This window comes from Mauremys reevesii, linkage group 8, assembly GCF_016161935.1.
Source record: "Mauremys reevesii isolate NIE-2019 linkage group 8, ASM1616193v1, whole genome shotgun sequence".
NCBI lineage: Eukaryota > Metazoa > Chordata > Testudines > Geoemydidae > Mauremys > Mauremys reevesii.
In genome coordinates, this window is record NC_052630.1 from 37,212,846 (window position 1) to 37,234,397 (window position 21,552).

The 21,552-nt window shown below is 44.2% G+C and overlaps 1 protein-coding gene across 1 annotated transcript in view; it reads left to right on the top strand.

Annotated features, from left to right (window-relative positions):
- Positions 1 to 21,458, top strand: part of LOC120370245 (protocadherin gamma-B5-like) — a 44,241-nt gene extending 22,783 nt beyond the window's left edge. The window contains exon 2 of the mRNA XM_039484631.1: positions 21,273 to 21,458. Coding sequence (XP_039340565.1) covers positions 21,273 to 21,458 — 186 coding nt within the window. The remainder of the gene's footprint in view (positions 1 to 21,272) is intronic.
- The last annotated feature ends 94 nt before the right edge of the window (positions 21,459 to 21,552 follow it).

The following is a 21,552-nucleotide window of genomic DNA, read 5'->3' on the forward strand; positions in this document are numbered from 1 at the left end:
GCATAGGTGGAGCAGCCTCTCCACAGCAGAGAACCACAGCACCTCGCTTTTTCTTCACAATAAACATGCAATATCACTGAATGTGTTCCTGCTAAAGTTTAACTGAACTTTGATTGTAACTGTATACTCACCAGAGGTGCCTTCCCCAGCATCACAGTCGGCCACTATGGTGTTCTGCACCCCACAGGGCTCCAGGGTTAAAAATATTTCCTGGTTCTCGGGGAGAATGGATTCACCACTCTCCTGTCTCCCATTCTCCTCCTCCTCCTCTTCCTCCTTCACCATATCATCCTCCTTGTTGTCCCTAGACTCACAAACTTGTGAGATGTCCACATTGCTTGGGGGATACTGGTAGGGTCACCCCAGAGAATCGCATGCAGCTCATTGTAGAACCGGCATGTGTGGGGTTCAGCACCAGAACGACTGTTCACCTCCCTTGCCTTCTGGTACACTTGGCGATGTTTTTTTATTTTCATATGGCACTGCTGTGTAGCCCTTCTCCCCCATTCCACAAGTGATCTTTGCATAGATGTCAGCATTTCTTCTGCTGGATCAGAGCTCTGCCTGTACAGACTTTTCTCCCCACACAGCAATGAGATCCAGCACATCCTGTGCAGACCAGGCTGGAGCACATTTGGGGTGTGTAGTCTCCTTGATCAGCTGTGCTCTAGCTTGCATGCTCCCAATGCTGATCAAACAGGAAATGGGAAATCAAAAATCCCCAGAGCTTTAGCAGGGGAGGGCTGTTTCCTTTGTACCTGGCTACACTGCAGCAGAGTTGAGAATGATCTCCAGAGTGGTCACAGATGAGCATTGTGGGACACCACCTGGAGGCCAATTAAGTTGAATTACAATGCTACATTGGCACTACCTTGCAGTCGACCCATGAAAATCAAATTAAGTGCTATGCCTCTCGCAGAGGTGGATTACAGAAGTCGACATTAGAGGTGACTTAGGTCGAGGTAAAGGACCTGGTATTGTAGACACATAAATTAACAGGTCAACATAAAGTGGCTTCCTTCGACCCAACTCCTTAGAGTTAAAATGAAAGCAAAAGGGATGAGACTCAGGGTACGTCTACACTACGGGACTATTCCGAATTTGCATAAACCGGTTTTGTAAAACAGATTGTATAAAATCGAGTGCGCGCGGCCACACTAAACACATTATATCGGTGGTATGCGTCCACGGTCCGAGGCTAGCATCGACTTCTGGAGCGTTGCACTGTGGGTAGCTATTCCGTAGCTATCCCATAGTTCCCGCAGCCTCCCCCGCCCCTTGGAATTTCCGGGTTGAGATCCCAGTGCCTGATGGGGCAAAAATCATTGTCGCGGGTGGTTCTGGGTAAATGTCGTCAGTCACTCCTTCCTCTGGGAAAGCAACGGCAGACAAGCATTTCGCGCCTTTTTTCCCTGGATTGCCCTGGCAGATGCCATAGCATGGCAATCATGGAGCCTGTTTTGCCTTTTGTGACTTTCACCGTATGTGTACTAGATGCCGCTGACAGAGGCGATTCAGCAGCGCTACACAGCAGCATGCTTTTGCTTTTGCATGACAGCAGAGATGGTTATCAGCCATACTGTACCATCTACCAATCCATAAATTGGTAAAAAGATGAGCATAGCTACCAGTCGTTTTGCACCATTTGCTGCTGTCATAAGTGCCCCTGGCTGCTCTTAGCCAGGGGCGCAAAAGCCAAAATTGGGAATGACTCCCAGAGTCAATCCCTTCTTTTTGTTATCTAAAAATAGAATCAGTCCTGCCTAGAATATGGGCAAGTGTACTAGAGAACCACTGTATCAGAGAGCACAGTTGCTCTGTGTCAGATCCTGCAGAAATTATGAGCTGTATGCTATTCACAGGAGGTGCTCCTGCAACAACCCCACCTGTTGATTCCGTTCTTCCCCCAGCCTTCCTGGGCTACTGTAGCATTGTCCCCCCACTTGTGTGATGAAGTAATAAAGAATGCAGGAATAAGACACACTGACTTGTTAGTGAGAAATGAGTGAAAGGCAGCCTCCAGCTGCTATGATAGTCCAGACAGGACAGTAAGGAGTGTGGAGCAGAGGAGCCCAGCATCCCTCTGCTAGTCCAGGGGCAATTGAATCTTTTTTTTACACATGAAGGGTGGGGGCTGACAGAGCTCAGCCCCCTGTTGCTATGACAATGATGGTTATCAGCCATACTGTACCATCTACCATGAAAAATTAGGGCCAGGCACCCTTGATCGACCTAACGGATGCTAGTCTGCATGGTTACCAGTCCTTTTGCACTGCCCCACGTGCCAATAGGCTGATGATGAGGACGGGTACCAGTCGTATTGCACCATCAGCCACCCATGGCAGGGGGGGGAGCAAGGATGTTGGTGTTGAGTGCTGCAGCATCGGGTCTATCTGCAGCATTCAGTAAAGATAGGGTGACATGTTAAAGAGTCAAGAGAGGATTGTTTTCCCTTTCACTTCTGGGGGTGGGTGGGGGGGTGCGTAAATTGCCGAGCTATGCCCTGACCCACCGCGGACACTGTGTTTGACTCTAGAAGCATTTGGAGCTCAGCCAAGAATGCAAATACTTTTTGGAGACTGCAGGAACTGTGGGATAGCTTGAGTCCTCCAGTGCATGAGCGTCTATTTGATTCTTGGGCTTTCCGTTACGTTTGTCACGCAGCAGTGCGCTGAGCCCCTGCTATGGCGTCTGTCTGGAGATTTTTTAAAAATGATTTTGAATTTCGTCTTCTGTAACGGAGCGCTGATAGAACAGATTTGCCTGCCCTTACAGCGATCACATCCGCATGGTCCATGCGGGAGCTCTTTCTTTATTTTGATTTTTAACTGCATCGCCACACGTGCTGATCTGAGCTCCATGCTAGGCAAACAGGAAATATTCAAAAGTTCGCGGGGCTTTTCCTGTCTACCTGGCCACTGCATCCGAGTTCAGATTGCTGTCCAGAGCGGTCAGTGGTGCACTGTGGGATACCGCCCGGAGGCCAATACCGTCGATCTGCGGCCACACTAACCCCAATCCGATATGGTAATACCGATATTAGCGCTACTCCTCTCTTTAGGGAGGAGTACAGAAACCGGTTTAAAGAGCCCTTTATACCGATATAAAGGGCCTCTTAGTGTGGACGGGTGTGGCGTTAAATCAGTTTTATGCTCCTAAAACCGGTTTAAATGCCTAGTGTAGACCAGGCTTCAAACACAGGGGGACAGGCCCAGGCTGGGGGCTCAGACCGCAAGTACTGTTTTCCCAATACTTTATTCTCTTTGCTTTGCTGAGTGCTCTCTGAGCAGATTCGATTCCTGAAGAAATGGCAAAAGGCTCCTTGTGGGGAATCTCGACAAGTATTTGAGACTGAATGTCAGAGAGCTGCCTCAGAGAAAGCTCTGTGTTCTTGCTATGGCTAAAGCAATACTTCGTTATCAATGCAGAAAATGGAAACTTGTATGTAAATGACAGAATAGACCAGGAGGGACCATGAAGGAAATCTCCAGTCGGTTTTATAAAACTGGAAACTGTAGTTGAAAACCCTCTGAAAGTTTCCCATGTGAATGTTGAAATCCAGGACTTAAATGCTAATGCACCGCAGTTCAAAGGAAATATCACTGATCTAGAAATGATTGATGAACATTGTCGGGTGCCGAATTTCCACTGGATTCTGTACAAGATACTGATGTTGGGATGAATTCATTACAAAATTACCAGCTCAGCCCGGACCAACGTTTCTCCCTAGCAGTGAAGGGTAGACAGGATGGCAGTAAATACTCAGAACTATTCCTAGAGAAACACTTGGATGGGGAATGGCACGTAACTCATCACTTGATCCTGACAGCTGTGGAAGTGGGAGATGCAGTCAGAACCTGGACCGGTCAAATTAGGATTAAATTGACGCCAATGAGAATTCCCCTGCATTCACTGAACAGATCTACAATGTCAGCCTGAGAGAAAATCTACCAAAATAATTCTTTGTACTGCAGGTGAAAGCCAGGAGTAATGAGGAAGGTCTTAACGCACAATTCACATTCATACATACATACATTCAGCATCATACCAGAAAATGGTCTGCAAATGTTTACTCGGGATCCCGAAAACGGTAAAATCACAACTAAAGGAATTTTGGACTTTGAAGAGCAGATAAATACATCTTCGGAGCGGAAGCCAAAGATGGAGGGAAATAGCTGCCTACAGCAAGGTAGAAGTGGATGTTGTTGATCGGAAGGACAATGTCCCCCAGCTGATATCTGCATCAGTGTCCAGCCCAATTCTCGAAGACTGTTTCCCTTGTATCTGTCTGAGATGCAGGAGAAAATGGCAAGGTCAAATGTCATATAAAGGGTAACTCTCTGTTTCAGGTAATATCCTTTCCTAATAATTATTATAAGCTGGTCATGGAGAACACTCAGGACAGAGAAAGGTCACCGGAATATAATATTACAGTTATAGCCAGAGACAAAGACATCCTCATGTCCACCCAGAAAACCATCCTGTGTTTTGATAATTACTTCAAAAAGTATATAGTTTTGCTTTGTGTGTTTAGTTTTAAAATATACCTTAATTAGGACATCACGATTATATACAGTGCTGAAAAAGTAAGTTGGCACACAGAAAAACAGATATCGCTTTATTTATCTGAGCAGTTGTAATTATTAGTTGAGACTCTGAGCGCCGCTGTTCACCACTCGGGGAGAGAGATGCAATGAGAAATGGAGCAGACGGACCAGTGTTTCACAGAACAGAACAGAGATCAAATCATCTTCAAGCGGCAGCATCGCTGAATAAATCCTCTGCACTCGGCTTGGATTATAAAGCCAATAGAAGAAAGCCTGTCTCCGAACTCTGTGTGCTGGTTCCAGCTCAGATGTCTCTTTAGAGAGCTGGAAATGGCGAATACACACATGCTGCTGGGAAACAAAGGACAAGTCCTGTTCTGCCTCATATTGGTTAATGTTTGGGAGGCAATTTCTGGGCAGATTCGCTATTCGATTCCCGAGGAAATGCAGAAAGGCTCCATTGTGGGGAATATTGCAAAGGATCTGGGGCTGGATATAAAGGACCTCTCAGACCGCGGAGTCCGCATTGTTGGCAGAGGTAGGACTCAGTATTTTACTTTGAATATTAAAAGCGGCCATTTATACCCTACGGAAAGAGTAGACAGAGAGCAAATCTGTGGCCAGCTAGAGACGTGTCTGTTAAATTTTGAAATTATAGTAGAGGACAAAATGAAGGTTTTCGGAGTTGAAGTTGAAATCACAGATATTAATGACAATGCGCCCCGCTTCCAGGAAGATGAATTGGAATTTAGAATCAGTGAGTTCACCGCTGTGGGAACCCGATATTCTCTTGAGGGGGCGCAGGATCCGGATGTGGGAACCAATTCTGTGCAGGGCTATTACCTCAGCAGTAACAAACACTTCTCTCTGGATGTGCAAACGGGAGCTGATGGGGACAAATTTGCCGAACTGGTGCTGGAAAAGTCTCTAGATCGGGAAGAACAAGCTATTCACGATCTAATCCTCACAGCCACTGACTGGGGAGATCCAATCAGGTCCGGCACTGCGCAAATCCGCGTTATTGTCCTTGACGCAAATGACAACGCACCCGTTTTCAGTCAGCCTGTCTATAAAGTGAGTGTTTTGGAAAATGTGCTCGTCGGGTCTCTGCTGCTGACAGTAAACGCCACAGATCCCGACGAAGCGATAAATTCGGAGGTCACATATTCACTCCGGAAGATGAAAGACAAAGCGTCTCAGATATTCCAGGTGGATTCTAAAACGGGAGAAATATCAACTGTAGGAAACCTGGACTATGAGGAAGCTGCATCATATGAAATGGAGGTTCAAGCAAAGGACGTTGGAGACCTCTCGGCCAGGTCTAAAGTTCTGATAGCTGTTATTGATGTCAATGATAATGCTCCTGAAATTACAGTCACGTCTGCAATCAAATCCGTGACTGAAGACAGCCCTCCAGGGACTGTGATCGCTCTAATAAATTTACTCGATCGAGATTCAGGCGAGAATGGAGAGGTCACGTGCTCCATCCCCAGAAACATCCCATTTTGGTTACAGAAATCATTCGATAATTATTACAGTTTGGTGACTGACAAAGCCCTAGACAGGGAGCAGGTCTTGGATTACAATGTAACTGTCACAGCCACAGACCGAGGGACTCCTCCTTTATCCTCAACAGCAACAATTTTAATACAGCTTTTAGACATAAACGACAACGCTCCTGTCTTCAACCAGACATCCTACACTTTGTACATCACAGAGAACAATCCCAGAGGAGCTTCCGTTTGTTCCCTGAAAGCGAATGATCCCGACTGGAGGGAGAACGCCCGAGTCACTTACTCCATTATTGAAGAAGACAGAAGCGAAGTGTCCTTGTCCTCCTACATTTCCATTAACTCGGAGACCGGGGCTCTCTACGCTCTGCGCTCCTTCGATTACGAGCAGTTCCGGGAGATTCGGTTCCAAGTGCAGGCTCAGGATGGGGGTTCCCCACCTCTCAGCAGTAATGTCTCCGTCACTCTCTTTATACTGGATCAGAATGACAACAGCCCGCACATCTTACACCCCTCCTTTCCCACCGATGGCTCCACGGGAGTGGAGTTGGCCCCTCGCTCCTCCGAGCCGGGTTACCTGGTCACTAAGGTGGTGGCGGTGGATGCAGACTCCGGGCAGAACGCCTGGCTCTCCTACCAGCTGCTGAAGGCTACAGAGCCGGGACTCTTCTCTGTGGGACTCCACAGCGGCGAGATCAGGACGGCGCGCTACTTTCTCGACAAAGATGCGCTCAAGCAAAGTCTGGTGGTTTTAGTGAAGGACAACGGGCAGCCCCCTCTCTCTGCCACGGCCTCTGTGACGGTGGTGGTGGCTGACAGCATCCCCGAAATCCTCTCCGATTTAAGCAGCCTCTCAGCTCCTGCAGACCCCCAGTCCAGCCTCACCTTGTATTTGGTGATCTCTGTGGCTTCCGTTTCCTGCTTGTTCTTTACCTTTATCATAGTGTTAGTGGCCCTGAGGCTCCGCCGGTGGAGAAACTCGCAGCTGTTTGACTCCTCGAGTGTGACTTTCAGTGGAGTTCCCGTCTCGCAGTTTGTGGGGCTCGATGGAGTCAGAGCTTTCCTTCACTCCTACTCACATGAGGTTTGTCTCACCACGGACTCCAGAAAGAGCCAGTGTATCCAGTCAGAATTAAACTATTCAAATACCCTCACTAATGGGCCAATTAATGAGAAAAAGGAACGTCTCTTAATTGCAGAAAACTCGAAGAATAGTGAGGGGAATGATGTGTTTGGTCAGGTAAGTTTTCTTTAGTTCCTTTTTTAAATGTTTTGACATACGTGTCATTATATAGTTTTGTTACCAAAATGTCGGATCCGCCTAGCTCATAGCCAATCAGGGGCGGCTCTAGGATTTGCGGCTCCTCAAGCAGGGCGGCGCCGCGGGGGGCGCTCTGGCCGTCGCGGGTCCCACGGCTCTGGTGGACCTCCCGCAGACGTGCCTGCTGCGGGTCCGCCGCGGGACCAGCGGACCCTCCGCAGGCATGTCTGCGGGAGGTCCACTGGAGCCCCGGACCGGTGACTGGCAGAGCGCCCCCCTTGGCATGCCGCCCTGCTTGGGGCAGTGAAATGGCTAGAGCCGCCCCTGCATGTAGGGCATGCCTGTGGACAGAGAACTCTAGAGCTTGTCCATGCCATGTGCTATGAAGCTTGTGTTTGGGACAAAGGAAGTACTAGCCACATGGCAAAAGAATATGAAAGGCAGCTGCATCTTCATTTTGTCTTTATTCCTGTTTCTTACCTCTGGAATAACTTTTTCTACAAATAAAGCTCTGAACAAAGGACTGAATGACGCATCCAAGCTGTGGATGTATTCCAGAGGGACTTTCAAGCCAGAAAACTCAACAATACTAAGAATCTGATATATGGACTTTGACGTCTCTGTATGTATCTGGGTGCTTTATCATTTAATAACTCTCTTCTTGTTCTTTTTTTTTATAATAAACCTTTAGTTTTAGACACTAAAGGATTGTTTGGCAGTGTGATATTTTTGGTAAGATCCAAAATAATATTGACCTGGTAAGGTGGCTGGCCCTTTGGTGTCAGAAGAACATTTTGTATAGTGTTTGTAAATAACTTCTCACTGTACTGGATCTATGTGCTGATTGGGAGCCGGGGAACTTAAATGCAATAAAGAGGGGCGTGTGGTTTCTCTTTTTAGTTTCTTGATAACCAGTGTGGAGGATCAGAAACATGGTTTGTGACTTGTTGGTGACTTTAACTTCAGTGTTGCCCACCAGTTTTGGGAGTATCTGATCTCCCTTTTGGAGCCTGCCCTGATCTTAGCATTTTCAGTGAGGGCTGCCCCAGGCACACCAGGTCACAAGCACAACCCTATTTCTTGAAATAATGAATGCAAAACCCATCTTCTCTCTCCAGAATATACAAACTTCACAAGATGTAAGAATAAGTATTTTATTTTCAAAGCGATACCAGAATTAAAGCATAAACAGAATCCCCATGTCTTCCATCAGAGCTCTGGCTATTAGGAGGAAAATGCAATAATAATAAAAATACAATTACACTTTATTTTGAAGCAAACAACTTTGATAAAGGATAAAGGAAGTGCTACTGTAAACTATAGAGATGTCCGTGGGTGTTTGGAGGAATCTTTTAAAATCTAACTAAGGCTAGAACCGACTAGATCGAGAATAATTGTAAAGCATTTATATTAAATGTATTAGAATACTTTTCCTCGTGTCTAGATCTCTATCGGTGACTTCATTAGCTTTGTGTGCTGCAGTTCTCCGGTTGAGCTCAGAGTGCCGCTGTTGGCCAATGCGGTGAGGAGCTACAGCCTGAAATCCATTACAGCCGACTGCAGCCTGATTTCTCAATCACACAGTGCAGATCGCAGAGAAAACAACCCGAGAAACGCGCACACAGGCTCGCTGCTCAGAGAAAGCCTCCCTCCGGACTCTGATGTTCAATTAGCCTGAGCAATTGAATTCATTTTCTCTTCATTACCTAGGATATTTACCATATAGCTGATTTATAAGCACTTTTGTACAGAATAAAGAAGAGAGCGTTCGTGAAAATGCATGGGATGGAAACCAGGCATAGACCGAGCGGCCGGGCAGTCAGACAGCAGGTACTGTTGTTTCCCTTCTTATTGTTTTTGTTCTGCCGGGCGGTCTCGGAGCAGATTCGTTATTCGATTCCGGAGGAAATGGCCAAAGGTTCCCTTGTGGGGAAGCTCGCCAACTATTTGGGATTGAGTATCCGAGAGCTTCCGCAGCGAAAGCTCCGTGTCAATTCGGAAAAGCAATACTTCAGTGTGGATGGGGAAAATGGCAACCTGTATGTGAATGGCAGGATAGACCGGGAGGAGATATGCGGGGAAACACCCCTTTGTGTCCTGACACTCGAAACGGTGGTGGAAAATCCTTTGAATGTTTTCCATGTGAATGTAGCAATCCAGGACATTAATGATAACGCCCCGCGGTTCAAGACAAACAACATTGATTTAGCAATTATTGAATCCGCACTGCCTGGTGCGCGGTTTCCACTAGAATCTGCGCAAGATCCAGACGTTGGAGTCAACTCACTGAAGAGTTACCAACTCACCAAGAACCCGCATTTTATCCTGTCAGTAAACGAGAGTCCAGATGAAAACAAATATGCTGAGTTAATTTTGGAAAAACCTTTGGATCGCGAAAAGCAAAACTCTCATCACTTGATCCTGACGGCAGTGGATGGGGGAGATCCAGTCAGAACGGGGACGGTTCAGATTAGGATTAATGTTGTTGATACCAATGACAATCGCCCCGAATTTACTGAAGAGATCTACAAAGTAAGCCTGAAAGAAAATCTACCAAAAGGCTCCTTAGTGGTTCAGGTGAAAGCCACGGATCAGGATGAAGGGTTAAATGGCCAAATAACATACATTTTTAGCAACATTAAAGAAAATGCTCATAAATTATTTCATTTAGATCCTGTGAATGGAAGAATTACAAATATGGGGATTCTGGATTTTGAGAAAACAAATACATACACAATACGTATAGAGGCCAGAGATGGGGGAGGACAATCTGCTCACTGCAAAGTTCAAATAGAAATTCTTGATGAGAACGACAATGTTCCGGAAGTGACGTTCACATCCATATTCAGTCCCATTCCAGAAGACTCAGTACCCGGCACAGTGACAGCTCTGATCAAAGCCTATGACCGAGATGCCGGTGAAAATGGAGACCTCACCTGTCATCTTCAACACAACTTGCCTTTTAAAATAGTGTCGTCCTCTAATAATTATTACAAAATTCTCACAGACAGCCCCCTGGACAGGGAAAGGACCCCGGAGTACAATATCACAATCACAGCCACAGACAACGGCTCTCCCCCACTCTGCACCCAGAAAACCATCCTGTTACAAATCTCGGATATCAATGACAACGCCCCGGTCTTTCAGAAACCTTCCTACACCGCCTATGTGCCAGAGAACAATCCCTCAGGGGCCTCTATTTTCAGTGTAAAAGCCTCAGACCGGGATCTGGACCGGAACGCCCGAGTCACTTACTCCATCCTCAGCAGCAACCTCCAGGAGGTGCCTCTCTCCTCCTACATCTCCATTAACTCCCAGACCGGAGCTATCTATGCCCAGCGCTCCTTCGACTACGAGCAGTTCCGGGAGTTTGAGGTGCAAGTGAAGGCCCAAGACGGCGGGTCCCCTCCTCTCAGCAGCAATGTCACCGTCAGGGTGTTTATTCTGGATCAGAATGATAACGCCCCTCGCATCCTGTACCCTTCCCTGGCAGCCGATGGCTCCGCCTTGTTCGAGATGGTCCCTCGCTCGGCCGAGGCAGGTTATCTGGTGACTAAGGTGGTGGCGGTGGATGCTGACTCAGGACACAATGCCTGGCTCTCCTACCATCTGCTCCAGGCCACGGAACCGACGCTCTTCAGCATGGGGCTGCACACCGGGGAGATCCGGACAGCCCGTGCCTTTGCGGACAGAGATGCTGTGAAGCACAGGCTGGTCACCCTGGTGAAGGACAACGGGCAGCCGCCTCTGTCAGCCACAGTGACTCTCAACCTGGTGTTTGCTGAGAACTTCCAAGAGGCTCTTCCGGAAATGAGCGACCAATCGGGTGACTCGACACCTCAGTCTGATTTACAGTTTTACTTGGTGTTGGCTTTAGCCTTGATCTCATTTTTGTTCCTCCTGACAATTGCACTGGCCATTGTGATGAAATGTGGAAGGTCGATGAATCTTCCAGTTCTGCGATGTTTCAGTTCTGATTATTCCAAGGAGGGTCCCGGATTGCCCCCCAGCTACTGCGATGGGACTTTACCGTATAGCTATAATCTGTGTTTAGCCGCAGACTCTGGCAAAACGGTGTTTAGTCTCCTTAAATCAAATGGTCAGAACTTCATAGAAGAGAACATTCTTTGCAGGGACAACTCTGGAATGCTACCTATGAGCAGTAAATCTGCTCCTGGTGACCCAAAGTCTGAAGCCGAAGCACTTGGAGAGGTGAGTCTTTGTACAGATTCGCTCGTATATCAGGGCTTTTTAAATTCCATTTCTTTTAACTCGAAATCAGAGTTCTTAATAGTTAAAAATATTGTTATTTGGATTAGTTATTTCTAGTATCATCAGCTTTTATCGCTTTAGGATAGGGGGTCTAATACATAGATTTTTTTTTCAGTAGAGTGTCTGAATTTCCTTCAGTGTGTCAAAGTAACATGAATCAGCATTTTGTTTTGTTTAATTATGAGATACATTGTGAAGCATAATGTTCTTTAGGAGTAGCTTCCTTGTAGCATTTGAAAAAGAGCATATATTGTCAGTTTGTGTGTATACACATAAAATGTACATGCACACATATTATATAGGTATACTTAAATTTATAATAATCTAGGTATAAAACAAAATTATACATGTATATATATATGAAAACAGTTAAAACTCAAATAAACGCTTGCATCTACAATGCATATACTGCCTTGAGAGTTTTCTCTGTTCCTAGTCTGTCCTATTCTATGTAGGTTTTTATACCTTGCTCTTCACCATAATGTCTGAGTTCCTCCCAGTAGTGCATTAAGCAATGTGAGTACACATCTGCCATCTAGATTAGAGAAGCCACGGTCAAATAAGTGTGCCTTGTATTTGGAACAGAAAGTGGTGATGTTTGTGATGGTCCTTAGTTCCTGAGAGAGTTCATTCCACAGTCTTTGCTCCCAGAGAGAGTTCTTTCCCCAAACAAATGGTTTTAATCTTATTGTTCAAAATTCAGTTTTGCCAGAGGAGCAAAGCAGATGACCACGGTCTTTGTCCCAAAGCATTACAGTCTTGTTGGTGTTCTGGGCCCAAGGAAGTGATCACTTGGACAATAAGGACCATCACCTTGAACAAGATTTGAAACTGTATTGGAAGCCAGTGTAGACAGTAGACGACAGGCAACCTATGTTGTTGAGGAGATGAGCTGCAGTATTTTGAACTAGTTGGAATTTTCAAAGTGCTGAAGGTTTAATGACAAAATATATAGCATTGCTGTAATCCAGTCAAGAGATAATACAGGCATGAATAACTGAGGCCAGGTCTTCATTACCAGGATGGGATGGAGTCTCATAGACAGGTGGAGGTGAAAGAAACCATTAATCACAGCCGTTGTTTGTAAGACCTCAGCATCAGCAATAAATCCAATAGTACACCTAAACTACAGATTGGATTTACCAAGTGTAGATCTGAAATTTCAGGTAAAGGAGACTTCACTGTGACTGCAAACTCCTCAAAATACTTTCCACTTCCCACCAGCATCACCTCTGTTTTGTTCAGTTCCAGCTTCAGCGAGCTATTCTTCGTCCAGGAGCTGATTTCATCTAAGCACTGCGCCATCTTGGTGGTAGTGGTGTGGCCTTATGCAGTGAAGAATAGGTGAGCCAGGACCACCATCCTTTAATAGGGCTGCATGAGATTAAAATCATGTCAGAATTTGGCCCTTTTGTATAAGCAGACAAATTCGCATGCTTATAGTTAATGTTTAACTTAACTTCTTGATATCTTATGTACTGAAGGTGATGTGTCATGAGATTAAACTGGTAGTGTCTCTGTATGTGTGTGCGTGCATGCATGTGCATGTGTGCACCTGTGTGTGCAGGAGGTAACGAAATGTACTTCAAATTTTTAAAAAAATATAAAATAGATTGATTTGCATATGTTGAATTTTTATATAGAAAGTATATTTGGAGGAATTTTCCATGGTCCTGTGAGATGCTTTTAATTTTCAACACCTAATAATTGTTCAAGAGATCTTTTATCACTGATCAATAGTAAGAATCCTAGGAGGGAACCTAGAGACATTCTATAGTGTAAATGGGAATAACCCATGAAATTAGCCAGTTAGCCTGACATAAATCCAAGAGAAAACAGTCGTAGTACCTGATACATGACTTTATCAATAACATTTATAGGTCCAGTTGCTAGTATCAATCAATATGTTTTCATGGAAAACAACTGTTATTAAATGGCTTTGACATCTTTTTTAAAAGATTACACGTTTAACTCACCAATGACTGTGGGATTATTTTGGAATCTCACGGGGATCAGATCTCATTGTGGTGCTATTCCATATTTTTGTCATTGATGTGGAAGAAAATACAAAATAGGTGCTGATAAAAAATTGCAGATGACAGAGAGATTGATGGAAAGGTAAATAATTGGAAGTGCGGGTCATTGACACCGAGTAGTCTGGATCGCTGTATAACCTGAGACCAAACACCATGTGTTTTAATAAGACAAATGCAATATCATACCTTTACAGACAAACATTATCGGCCATACTTTTGTTTTGGGGGAGTATGGGACTGTAATCTCGGAAGCAGTGAATCTGAGAAAATATTTAAGGGTTGTTATATCAGCAGCAGCAGCATCCCTGAGTATTACATCATGAGAATTAAAACAAAACAAACAAACAAAAAACAATTAGCCTTCACAATGTACATAATCTTTAAGCATTAAAAAGGGGGGAACTACTTTCTAAAATTTATCCCCGTGAGTCACCAATAAATCCTGACCATGAACGGATGGCAGGGCCGGCTTTAGCAAGTGTGGGGCCCAGTTGGTGGGGCTTGTACGCACCGGGCGGAGCTCCGAGTCTTCGGCGGCACTTCGGATTGCCGCGCTCCTGCCCGGGGAGCGGGGCCGGGACTTGCAGCGCTCGGGCCAAGGGAGCAGGGCCGCGGGACTTGCAGCGCTCGGGCCAAGGGAGCTGGGCCACGGGACTTACAGCTCTCGGGCCGGGGGTCTGCTGGGGGATCGGGGCCGCGGGACTTGCAGGGCTCGGGCCGAGGGAGCGGGGCCGCGGGACTTGCAGCGCTCGGGCTGGCGCTCCTGCAGGGGGAGCGGGGCCGCGGGGATTGCCGCGCTTCGGTAGGGAAGTGGATCGCGGGGTTGCTGGGCTCCGGCCCGGGGAGCGAGGCCGCGGGACTTGTCGCGCTCAGGCCGGCGCTCTGGCCGGGGTAGGGGAGCCGCGGGGCTTGCGGCGCTCTGGCTGGGCGCGGGGTCCTCTTAGGCGCCCTAAGGCCACCCTGGGTTTATGCAGTGTCGTAGCCATGTTAGTGCAAAGATATTAGCGGGACAAGGTGGGTGAGGTAATAAGAACCAACTTCAAGAAGTTGGTCCAATAGAAGATATTACCTCACCCACCTTGTCACCCACAGGTTTGGTTGAAACCTCCCCAGAATTCCTGCATTTAAGGTGCTCAAATGCACTTGGTTCTTCGACTTTCCTTAAAATTCTCACAGTGCCTAAGAGCGCTGTTTTCTGGCGGTGACTGATTATGATGTCTTGCGCGCTTTATGTATTCTTGAATTACTCATGCATACCCTCAGTGATCGCTCCAAATATCTGTGACATTGTCTTTGTTCTAGTTTTCCATTATTATTCCACGACATGGCAGAGTTCTTCATACTAGATTATCTTCTCTTGTTTCTTTTTAATGTTTCTGTCTGCTGGTATGGCAATATCAATTAGCATTCTTATTGGTCTTCTTTTCTACAACAACTATGTTCAGCCTGTTTGCCTGCACCATTTGGTCTGTGACCATTGCCAGATCCCATAAAATCGTAGCCTCTTCATTCTCTAGCGTGTTTTCAATTTGGTAGTCATAACACAACATGGTTAGCTGAAATCCGTACTTGAGACAGGGGCTCCAGTTCATATACTTGGTGACTTAATTGTGTGTGTTCATATATTATTTCCCAGCTAGGCTGCTAGAGGTGCTCAACACATGCTGCACCGCCTCTCTCCCTCTTCAGAAAACATGCTGCAGTTTGTGGAACAGTTCTGTTGGTGACTTTTTTTCCGAACATAATAAAGCCTTAAGGACTGCTCTTGTGCACCGATGAGTCTCTCTCTCTCTCTCTCTCTCTCTCTCTCTCTCTGTAGCCTACAAACCATGAGTTTGTTAATCTTCAATCAGTTGTGGGTTTTATCTCTCCCCACCACTGTCTGTGCACTGATTTCTGTGTAAATCTTCTGAATATTTCTTTGGCAATTTGTTTTCTCCTTTCATTTTTACTTTCTTGGGCTGGGATGCATGCTCAGCCATCACGTGTTATAACGACCGGATGATATTTTACTCTGGCCGCCTCCTCTTATATTTTCATGTTATATTCTTCATTGTTAATTGCTTCTTCCACAGATAGCGAACCTTTTCCTCCATCACATCATCAGATGTATATCCTGTCCACATCTTGATTGATATTCATTACTCTATGCATCTCCAGAACTTTCTTGTTTCGATGTCGATTTCTTTCTTCTCTCTTGGTTCCACTTAGGCACACTGGCAGTGTACCGTACTACAGGCATTACCCACATAGTAATGGTTTGGATCAAATTATTTGAGTTTTCCCATTAGAGTAGCTCTTACTCATTTGTAATATTATTTCCGCACTCTTCATTAACTTTATTAGGTTACAACTCAGACAGTTCTCCGATTCCAAGGTATTTGCAGGGACCATGGTGCATGTTGGATAGCATCTTTGTTAACTTGTATGCAGTCTGAGTGTACCAGTTTGCCTCTCTTTACAGAGGCCAAGCCAACTCATAACTTTATATCTTCACCAAAATTTTCTACATGTAATCAATCTCAGTATTGCCTTTTGTGACTGTGGAAGCCAGTAAATAATTAACAAGGTTTTGAAGAGATCTTAATGAATGTTAGTTAGCATGAGTTAGGTTAACTGTGACCCTGGTGATGTGAGGAAGCAAGATAATGTAAGACAGAGTGAATTGTGTGAAAGTTATTACGACCTTGCAATATGCAGTCTTGCAGTCTTGTTTTTCTAGTGAGATAGCAGAAAAGCTTATGTATAAACAAAATGTATTTGTTGCTTTTTACTGTCTGTATTATTGCTAGAAATTGTCTGAAAGAATGGTATAAAGGCTTGATGTAATTGTTTACCAGTTGAGAGACCTGTCCAGGACCCTGTGTCCTATGGCACTCTCTCCCTCCATGGTAATTACTGGAGAAATAATAAAGAATTTGATTTTGCTGCACCCAAACAAAAAGTGAGAACTGAGTTTTTCTTCGACATGACTGTCCATATAGCTTCAGCTCATCCATGTGTAACGATGGCCAATTGGTTGCTGCTCTTACGATAACTACAATTTATCTCACGAAGCATCTATGGAAGTGGAACCATTGCTACCATGAACAGCATTGGTGAAAAGGAATCTGCTTGAAAGATTCCTCTTCTAATTTAGACCTCATCAGTGAGAGTTCATTCCGGGTAGAGTTGAACGTTCCAGTTAATCAGATTGCCATAAAAAGGAAATAATCTTTGAATAAACCTTGTGCATTTTCATTGTCCTAGTGGTCCACAAATGTGGGATGATGTTACATGCTTTCTGATTGTCTGTCCACACCATCTCTCATTTTCTCTCTCTTTTTGTGTTTTGAATCTTCTTTGATCCTTTTGTTCAGCCTGAGACGGTCTTTTGTCCCTTTTCATGTTTACTGTGCAGTCTTTTTGCTCAGGAGGCAGCATTCCATTGTGAGCTAGCACTATTTGGATCTTCTTTGCCAGAATTGCCGTTAGAAGTTTCCACATAGCTGGCAAAAGTGATCAGCCATAATTCATAAGATCACTGTGGTCTTCTTTCTCTTTTTTTGCATGATGGTCCTTCCTGTCACTGTCCATCTTGGACTCCCTTTCTTCAAACACGTATTTAGTTTTTAAGTAAACAGTGGAGAGAGGAGTTTCGGTCAGAATCCACACACCCCATCTGGACCAGGGGCTTTCCTATTTTTCATTCCTGTCAGTATCTCACCTGTTTCTTTCTTTGATATTCCTGTGTATTTGTGATTTCTAAATTTTTCTCTCACATTTTTAATCCAGTCTCTTGTTGGTTATGTTGTTTATTCTCAGACCACAATGTCTTTCCAGTAGCACTGGAATTAGTGCTACTTTATTAGTAGCCACATTATTTATTGGCTCTATTTTTTCCCCTATTCTGCTTTACTCTCAGTCTGGTCAAATAATATTTTAGCATCTCTCATGAAGAACCTGGTCTCTTGATACTGACAGCTTTGTACTGAACAGATTTCAAATCTATGAATTAGTGCAATCAGCTTCCGTTTACACTGCTCCTTCACAACTCTCACATCCTTTTTATGCAGCTGTTATTTCATCTGCAGGGCCATTCATTTCCTTTTTCTCTTCAAATGATTTTTTCTCCAATTATCCAATGGGAAGATATCTTGGTGTAAAATCTTAATCTTCTGGTCTAACCTTCATTTCCATAGAGGTTCATTAATATAGGGAGCTTTCTGTTGGTTCACTTCCTGAGTTGGCTTGACGTTAAACTGATGAGCTGCTACTGTTGCTGTAGCATCAATTATATCTTTAAATTGGCTAATATTTATTGTACTTAAAGCTTTCTGGAGCACTACATTCACTACTTACATCATATCATCTAGTCTTTGCTGGTCTACAAATTTAATATATGGAAGTACTGGTCAGGGCTCTATTATTTATTTACTTGTATTACCATAGTGTCTAGGAGTCATACCCGTGGCCCAGGCATCCATTGTGCTGAGTAAAAATTCAGAGAAAAGACAGTTCCTGCCCCAAAGACAGCTAGTAATCTAACTATAAAACAGGAGACACAGATGGTTATAGACAGGTAGATGGGGGAGTATTAGGAAACAATGAAACAATGTTGGTCAGCATGATAGAAAATGATTAAATCCTGCAGCATTAAAACCCGTATTATTAAGTCTTTTGTAGATACCTTGGCAAAGACAGTTTAAGCAGTAATTTGATGTATATGGCAGCTCCCCCCAAGTTTGGGGGCAACATGGGAAAAAGCATATAGGTGCTTGTATGAAAATTTGAAAAGTGGGTAGAGCAGGCTGGTATCATTAGCTGATTGGAGGTGGTAGGTGAGATCTAAATAGTGAATGAGAGTCCATAGATAGGGGATAGGACAGGAAGGTCTTGAAATTGAAGACAAGCAGCTTATGTGTGATGTTACAGAGAAGAGGTGCTAGTGGAGGGATGCAAAAAGAACAGTGCTGTAGCCAAAGAAATGGCCTAGAACAATGATATTTTCAGCAGAAGAAAATGAATATTAGCAGGACAAGATTGCATTTGCCAAAGCCAGAGAAAAAGTTGTTACAGTACTCAATACATGAGACGATGAGAGCCTGGGTGAGAGTTATATCTGTTTGGATGGTTAGCAAATACCATATGTTAGAGATATTATGCAGCAAGAATCAGAAAAATTTCGTCAGAACCTGGAAGTGAGGGCCTAGAGAGTGGTGTGAATTAAAGATGGCACCCAGATTATGGGTGTGAGTTACAGGCAGGATGGTGATATTGTTCACAATGATAAAAAGTAGGCAGAGAGCACAGATTGGAAGGAAGATGAAAAGCTTTGTTTTAGTCATTCTCAACTTGGGCTGATAGCTGGATATTCATGAGATGTCCAAGAGACAAGCCCAGATTTTAGTTTAGACTGATGAAGACGGGTTTGGATTAGAGAGGTAGATCTGTGAGTCACCAACACAGAGGTAATAGTTTAATTTTTATTTATGGGTGTGATTACCCAGAGATAATCTGGGAAGGGTGAAGAGAAGAGGACAAATGACAAAACCATGTGGAATCCCAACTGAAAGATGGAAGGTGGATGAGAAGGGGTATCTGAAGGATACTCTGAAGGAACCATTCGAGAGGGGGGAGGAAAACCATGAGAGGACAGAGTCGTAGAATCCAAGGTAGGACAATATTGTAAGAAGAAGAGTATGGCTGACAGTCTCAAAGCAGTTGACAAGCTGAGGACTGAATACTGATTCTAACATTTGACTAGCAAAATTCATTAGAGGCTTTGGTGGGAATACTTTCAGTGAAGTCCACAGGATGGAACCCATATTGGAGAGGGTCTAGGGTAGAATTGGAGGAGAGAGGCTCCATACAGTGATTTTAAATGGTCCATTCAACAAGCTCAGAGATGAAAGGGGGACGTGAAATGGGGTAGTGATTGGAGAGGCAAGTAGGGACAAGGGTGGAGTGGTTTGTTTGTATATTTAATGGTAGATTGTAAAACATGCTTGTGTGAGGGGAAAGAGCTAGAGGAGAGGAAGGGAGAGGAGGAGTGTGGACACAAGGGCTATCAGGAGATGGGGTCACTGAGACGTATGGAGGGGTTACTGTGGAACTCTTTGCCAGAGGATTATGTGAAGACCAAGACTATAACAGGGTTAAAAAAAGAACTAGATAAATTCATAGAGGATAGGTCCATCAATGGCTATAAGACAGGATGGTGTCCCTAGCCTGTTTGCCAGAAGCTGGGAATGAACGACAGGGGATGGATCACTTGATCATACCTGTTCTGTTCATTCTCTCTGCGGCACCTGGCATTGGCCACTGTTGGAAGACAGGATACTGGGCTAGATGGACTTTTGGTCTGACCCAGTATGGCCGTTATTATGTTCCTATGTTAGAGGAGGAGAAACGATGAGAAACTTTTGTGTATTTGACAGGGGAAGAGAGAGTTGTACTGTCAGGGTGTATAAACATTTGAATGAGCTCTCGTGTGATGTTGCTGCAAAAGGGATAGCAACATCACCGGATGTATAATCTGGGGGATACGGAACAGGAGTGGGTATTGGCACTGGAACAATTTGTATAGAACCATTGAACTGTGAACACTGTATATGATGGGAACCACTTCAAGACAGGAAGTGTAGCAGCACCCTCAGCACAGCTATTTTCAGAACCTATGGGGATATGGGATAGGAGTAGAAAGATGGCATTATCTCAGCATACTGTACTGGTGCGATTGTTCCTGGAATAGTGTGTCCATTTGTGGTGTCCACACTTTGAAAGAGATGCTCAAAATGAAGGGGGTTCAGAGAAGAGATACAAAAATGATTAGAAGACTGGACAACATAGTGAGAGACGCAGTGAGCTGAATTTATCCAGTTTATTAAAGAGCAGATTAACATGCAACTTGATCATGGAATATAAGTAGCTACACTGGGAAAACATACCTGATTTAAGAGAACTTTAATATAGCAGACAGATATGACGAGGCAATAACTGGATCCAAAAGTTAGAAAAATTCAAATTGGAAATTAGGCAACTTTTTGACAGTGATAGTAATTAACTACTAGAAAAGCTTTTATAAGAGAAGTAGCTAAGTCATCGTCAATTGGAGTCTTTAAAAAACGTTTGGCTGTCTTTCTAAAAAATATGATTGAACCACCACTTGTAATGCTCTAATAATGCCACTTACACATTAGGGAAGAATAGTTTCCCCACTGCAGGCATTATTGGGTGAGATTATCTGCCCTGTGTTGTATGGTAGATCGGACTAGATGCTATTAGAAGTTTTTGACGGCCTTAAAAATTGTAAATCTGTGACTGGTCAGATACATTAACCATAACTTACAGTTGCTTATTTCATTTCAGTTCCAACACATTCAGTTGTTGACATTTTGCATTTTGTATATAAGAAATAATGTTCTTTGGGCCAGAATCTGCTCGTATTTATACAGATACGAATTTAGAGTAATAATACTTATAATTTAAATAGCACGTTTTATTCGGACATTTCAAATAGTTTGCAAAGGTAACATTGCTAATATTACCTACCACTTTCAAAAATGGAAAACTGAAACACAGAGGGTTTAAGTGACTGGACAAAGGCTGGAGCAAATCAACTGCGAGCTGGAATATAATCGCATTTTAATGATTCTCGTTACAGTGTCTCACTGGATCAAACTGTGTCCAGATTCGCCATTCTGCAGTAACTGAGATCAGAATCTGGCTCCCTCTATACAGCTACTATAGGTCACAAAATATAGGAATTCAGGAAAACTTTTTCTTCCAGACCGACAGACTATCTAATCCTGCACAATGTCATTTTAAAATATTAAGCAAACAGTTGTGAAACCTGAACATGCAAAACTTCACAGAAAACAAAAGAAAGCGAAATTAAAACTAATGCCAAACAGTTTCTACATTTTCGTATGGATTATGCAGTA